This window comes from Onychomys torridus, chromosome 11, assembly GCF_903995425.1.
Source record: "Onychomys torridus chromosome 11, mOncTor1.1, whole genome shotgun sequence".
In the NCBI taxonomy this organism is placed as follows: domain Eukaryota; kingdom Metazoa; phylum Chordata; class Mammalia; order Rodentia; family Cricetidae; genus Onychomys; species Onychomys torridus.
This window is the reverse complement of record NC_050453.1, coordinates 22,929,648-22,936,132: the sequence shown is the minus strand read 5'-3', so window position 1 is coordinate 22,936,132 and position 6,485 is coordinate 22,929,648. Positions and strand designations below refer to the sequence as shown.

Sequence of the window (6,485 nt, the reverse complement as noted above, 5' to 3'; positions counted from 1 at the left end):
TAGCTTTGGCTCTAACTCTGGCTTGCCATCTGGAAATACGTGTCTGCTTTTTGGAATGAGTTTGGCACACCTACACTGAGTGTTCAGACTGGGCCTTGGTATTCTCTCATCTTAGCTGGTCTTGTCTCACTAAGTACTACATGCAGTTCAGTCTTAGAGACAATTGCTGCCCATTCATGAGTTGGGGAGTGAACTTCCCTAGGTGATGGTAGTTCAGTGGGAGGGATACAGTGCTTATGGATAATTTATTCTTATGATTCAAGATATAGTTAACCCTTGGCTAATAATGCTAATTCATTTTGCATATTTGTCTCAGCTAAATTGTCAAGTCCTTTCAGAAATCTCCAACTTACCCTAGCCTGGAGTAGATGCCTCCCCTCCCAGAGGTCCTTGTGTTTCTTGCTGCTGCAACACATATCACAACTTATTGAAATTTCCTGTGTAATTATCAATCCCTCCAAAAAGGAAAAAAAATAAACCCTACAAAAGGAAAGCAGTCAATTACTTTATTAGTGTTGAATAATTAATGAGTTAATAATCAATAGGCACTGTAGTTATACAATGGAAAACACTAGTAAGCAGAGCAAGAGCAAATGCTTCTTAATCAGCTCACACTTCCTCTCTCAAGCTTCCGGAAACACCAAAAGTAAAATAGAGTCTCCTAGACTTCTCAAAAAGACTCCAGCCTGCCGGAGATGGCTCAGCAACCCCTGTGGATCTGGTTCCTTTGCCTGCAAACCTGTAAGTTCTGAACCTTGTTAGAATTAACTCTTCCTTTCCCCATAAAATTTTAGAAATTATGCTTGGGAAGGCATTGACATATGCCTTGATCCATTTTCAGCAGCACATCCTGGGTTGCTATTTATATTATACTCACAACATTTAACTACAGGAAGAACTTAACATCCAAACGAGGTGCTTTATTTCATTAAACCAATAAACCAATCAACTTCCACTTGATAGTTCAGTTCCTAACTATGCCTTCAATTCCTGATACTCTTTCCTCCTCCCTATGATCCATTTTGTTGGTGAGGCTTTCCACCAAACTATTTATTTAAGGTAAGTTTTTCATTTCCAGTGTCATTTCAGTTTGATTTTTCTTTTGCATTTCCATCTCTTTATTTAATCCTCTCAACTTAGCTGGTCTTGTTTCCATAATGTCTGGGACATAGTAGGCACTGAATAAATGTTTTGTTGTATAGTTAATTAGTTATTGATTAATAATAATATAAGAATCATATAATGGAACACAATAGCAAGTAGGATAAGAACTGATGCTTCTTGTTTTTTTATTAAGAAATTTTATTATTCATTTTACATACCAATCACAGATCCCCCTATTCCCTCCTCCCACCCCTCCAGCCTTCCCTCCTACTCCCCATTCCCTCCTATAAGAAGGTAAGGCCTCCCTGGTACATTCAGTAGAGGCAGGTCCAAGCCCCTCCCATCAAGGCCATGCAAGGCATCCCACCACAGGGAGTGGGCTCCAAAAGGCCAGCTCATGCACCAGGGATATAGATCCTGATCCTACTGCCAGGGACCCCTTATGCAGATCAAGCTACACAACTGTCTCACTTATGCAGAGGGCCTAGTTCAGTCCTGTGGAGGCTCCACAGGTGTGGGTCTAAATTTCATGAGTTCCCACTAGTTTGCTTTGGTTGTCTTTGTAGATTTTCCCATCATGATCTTGATGCTCCTTGCTCACAGAATCCCTCTTCTCTCTCTTCAACTGGACTCCTGGAGCTCCTGGTGTTTGGCTGTAGATCTCTGCATCTGTTTCCATCATTTACTGGAGAAGCAATGCTTCTTTTTATTTTTTTCCCCCATTTATTGAAAATAGATTCTTTGCTCATACAATATGTCCTGATTACAGTTTCCCCTCTCTAAACTCCTCCCAGTTCCTCCCCGACTCCCCTCCCCTCCATATCCACTCCCTTTCTGTCTTTCATGAGATAAGACCAGACTTCTAAAGATAACAAACAAACATTACAAAATAAAATATAATAGGAGGAAATAAAAGCCATCACACTGAAGCTGGGCAATGCAATCCAAGAGAAGAGAAAGAGCCCAAGAGCATACACAAGAATCAGACCCATTAGTTCAACACATAGGAGTCCTGTAAAAAAAAAAAAAAAAAAAAAGACTAAGCTGAAACCTAGAACATATACTCAGAGGACCTGATGCAGCCCCATGAGGACCCTGTGCTTGCTGTGTCAGTCTCTGTGAGCTCATATGAGCCTTGCTGAGTTGACTGAGATAGCCTTGTTCTCCTGGTGTCTTCTATGACCTCTGTCACTTATAATCTTTCTGCCTCCTATTCCATGGGGTTCCCTGAGCTCTAAAAGGAGGGATTTGATGGAGACATCCCCTTTAGAACTGTGTGTGTGTGTTCCAAGGACTCTCTCTCCTCATAATGTCTGGCTGTGGGTCTCTGCATCTGTTCCTGTCTGCTACAGGAAGAAGCTTCTCTGATGATGGTTAAGAAAGGCATGATCTATGAGTATAGCAAAATATCATTAATAGTCATTTTATTGTTTTATTTTTAAAGACAAGTAGAGTTTGATTTTACCCCATGTCTCTGGGCTATCTAGTCTCTGGGTCACACAAACAATGATTAGTATGGGCTCCATCTCATGGAGTGTGCTTTAAGTCAAATCAGACATTGGTTGGTTACTCCCACAAGTTCTCTGCCACCATCGCCCTGGCATATCTTTCATGCAGGACAGATTGTAGGCCAAAGGTTTTGCGGCTGTGCCAGTGCTTACTTTCTCTTTTGGTAGCCTGCAGAGACCCTTCCTATACCAGAGACATTAGAATGCAGGAGTAAAGGCTCCACATAGGCACCAGCTAGGTTTCTCCATGAGTTGTGTTGGTGTTATCCTCCAAAATGGGGCCCCACTATCAGTTTGTGGGGAGCAAACCCTTGTCTTAACAATAGCTTGGGTCATTTGGGGATTCCCATGGGACTCTCTAGTCCAACAACTTAACTAAATGAAACCCAGTCCTAGTACTGGAAGCCTTATTTGGTGACAAGAGATGGCCAGTCATGATCCCGTCTCCCCAGTTATCAGCAGGGCTCCTTAGGATTACCTTCATACATTTTAGAAAGTTTCCACTGCACTAGATTTCCATGTTATCCCTCAAACGCCCCTCAATTCTCTCCCTGCATTCCCTTCCTCAACCTTTTCTTCCTTCCCCCTTCCCAACAGATCCTCCTCTCCTCTTTCTGTCCCAACTCCGTGCCCAGTACATCCATAAAATCCATTTTATTTTTCTCCTCCCAGAGAGAGTCATGTGCCTCCCTCTTTTACCTTCCTCTGTACCTAACCTCTCTGGGTCTGTAGATTGTAGGTTGGTAATCATTTATTTAATGACTAATATCTGCATATAAGTGAATGCATACCTTATATCTTTCTGGGTTACCTCACTCAGAATGATTTTTTTCTAGTTCCATCCATTTGTATACAAATTTCAAGAAGTCAAGTTTTTTTTAAAGCTGAGAAATACTCCATTGTGAAAATGTACCACACTTTCTTTATTCATTTTTCTATTAAGGGACATCTAGGTGGTTTCTAGTTTTTGGCTATTATGGACAGCAATAAACATGGTTGAGCAAGTGTCCCTGTAATAATATAAAGCAACTTTTGGGTATATGACCAAGAGTGGCACAAATGGATCTTGAGGTAGATAGATTCCCAACTTTCTGAAGAGCTGCTGTATTGATTTCTATAGTGGCTGTATAAGTTGGCACTCCCACCAGCAATGGATGAGCATTCCCTTTATTCCATATCCTCTCCAACAAGAGCTGTCACTTGTGTTATTAATCTTAGGCATTCTGACAGGTGTAAGGTGAAATCTTAAAGTAGTTTTGATTTGCATTTCACTGATGGCTAAGGATATTGAACAACTCTTTAAGAGTTTCTCAGTCATTTGAGTTTTCTTTATGGAGAATTCCCTGTTTAGATCTGTAGCCCATTTTTTAAACTGGATTATTTGGTTTTCTGATATCTGGTTTCTTGAGTTACTTATATATTTTAGTTATTAGTTCGCTATTAAATGATAAGTTGCTAAAAGTCTTTTCCCACACTGTAACAATAATTGCTAAAGTCTTATTAATAAAAAACTCAGAGCAAGATATTGAGGTGAAAGCTGAAAGATCAGTGGGATAGAATAAGCCAGTCACAAGTTCTTACTGCTAGGAAATCCTCAGCCCAAGCAAGCTACTTCCTATATACTCACGCCTATATTCCTTTCTGTGCCCTGCCATCTTACTTCCTCTCTCCACCCAGCTACATCACTTCCTCTTTCTGCCAATTCTATCACTTCCTGTCTGTCTGTACAGACCTCCAGACCTCTATGGTTAATTAGTGCTAGGATTAAAGGAGTGTTCCATCAAGCCTGGCTCTGTTCTCAGTGTGGCCTTGAACTCACAGAGATCCGGAATAATCTCTGCCTCCTGAATTCTAGGATTAAAGGCATATGCTACCACTACCTGATCTCTATGATTAATATAGTGGCTGGCATTTTCCTCTGATCCCCAGGCAAGCTTTGTTAGAGCACAAATAAAATATCACCACACCATTCTGCCATTTTGTCTGAATGAAAGTGTCCTTACAGAAAACTCTCAGTTTCATAGTCACATTTATTATTTGTTGATCTTAGTGCTTGCATTATCCATATTCTATTCAAGCAGTCTTCTCCTGTGCCAGTGAGTACAAGGCTATCCCCTTACTTTCTCTTCCATCAGTTCAGTATATCTGATTTTTATATTGAAGTCTTTGATCCACTTGGACTTGAGTTTTGTGCAAGGGGATAAGTATGGAATTATTTGCATTCTTCTACCAACATCCAGTTAGACCAGAACCATATGTTGACTATGCTTTCTTTTTTCCATTGTATAATTTTGGTTTCTTTTTCAAAAATCACGTGTCCATAATTCTGTAGATTTATGCCTGGGTCTTCAATTCAATTTCATTGATCAACGTGTCTTTTTATGCCAATACCATGCTATTTTTATTACTATAGCTTTGTAGTATTACTTGAGATCAGGAATAGTGAGACCACACAAATTTCTTTTATTGTTCAGGATTGTTTTAGATATCCTGGGGGCTTTTTGTTTGTTTGTTTGTTTGTTTTCCCATATGAAGTTGAGAATTGTCCTTTCAAGTTCTGTGAAGAATTGTGTTGGAATTTTGATGAGGGTTGCATTGAATCTGTAGATTGCTTTTTGTAGAATGATAATTTTACTACATTAACCCTACTGATGCATAACCATGGGAGATTTTTCCATCTTCTGATATTTTTATCTATTTCTTTCTTCAGTACTTACAGTTTTTATCATACAAGTCTTTTACTTGCTTGGTTAGAGTTAACCCAAGAAGATATTTTATATTATTTGAGGCTATAGTGAAAGATGTTGTTTCCCTGATTTCTATAGGAAGGCTACAGATTTTTACGAGTTAATTGTGTATCCAGCTACTTTACTGAAGGTGTTTATTACCTGTAGGAGTTCCCTGGTGGAATTTCTAGTGTCACTTATGTATACTACCATATCATCTGCAAATAAAGATATTGTGGCTTCTTCCTTTCCAATTTGTATACCCTGATCTCCTTTAGGTGTCTTACTGCCCAGGTATGGAGAAAATAGACAAACTTGTTTTGTTCCTGATTTTAGTTGAAATTCTTTGAGATTCTCTCCATTTAATTTGATGTTGCCTGTGGGCTTGCTGAAAACTGCTTTTTATTATGTTTAGATATGCCCCTTGTATCTCTACTCTCTCCAGGATCATGAAGAGGTGGTGGATTTCACCAAGGCCTATTCTGCATCTAATCAGATAATCATGTGGGTTTTTTCTTTCAATTTGTTTGTATGGTGGATTATATTTATTGGTTTTTGTATATTGAACCATCCCTGCATATCTAGGATACTTGAATATGGTGGATGATCTTTTTGATATGTTCTTGGGTTCAGTTTGCAAGTATTTTATTGTGTATTTTCTACAAGTTTCTTAAGAATATACTTTTGATTATCTGGATTTCCTCATGTGTCTGTTTTTATGCTTCCCCTTTTCATTTCTGATTTTGTTAATTTGGATATTCTAGCTCTGCCTTTTATTTTGAATAAGTGTTTGTCTATCTTGTTGATTGTCTCAAAGAACCAACTCTGTTTCATTGATTTTTTTTTTTATTCTTCTCTTTGTTTCTATGTTATTGATTTCAGCCCTGGGTTTATTTCTTGCCCTCTACTCCTCTTGTGGGTGATTACCTCTTTTTGTTCTAGCACTTCTAGGTTGCTGTTAAGTTACTAGTATGAGATCTCTCCAGGTGTTTGTTTGTTTGGTTGTTTGGTTTTTGGCCTTTTAGAGCTACTTTCACTGTGTCCCTTAAGTTTGGGTATGTTGTATATTCATTTTTCATTGGTATCTAGAAAGTCTTTCTGTCTTGGTCTATTTTTTCATTCAGTAGACAGTTGTTCAGTTTCCATA

The 6,485-nt window shown here is 38.9% G+C and overlaps 1 protein-coding gene across 1 annotated transcript in view; it reads left to right on the top strand.

Moving 5' to 3' along the window:
• The first annotated feature begins 690 nt into the window (after positions 1-690).
• Positions 691-6,485, top strand: part of Cd84 (CD84 molecule) — a 38,452-nt gene continuing 32,657 nt past the window's right edge. The window contains exon 1 of the mRNA XM_036202442.1: positions 691-741. Within this exon, the coding sequence (XP_036058335.1) occupies positions 696-741 (46 nt within the window). The 5' untranslated portion in view covers positions 691-695. The remainder of the gene's footprint in view (positions 742-6,485) is intronic.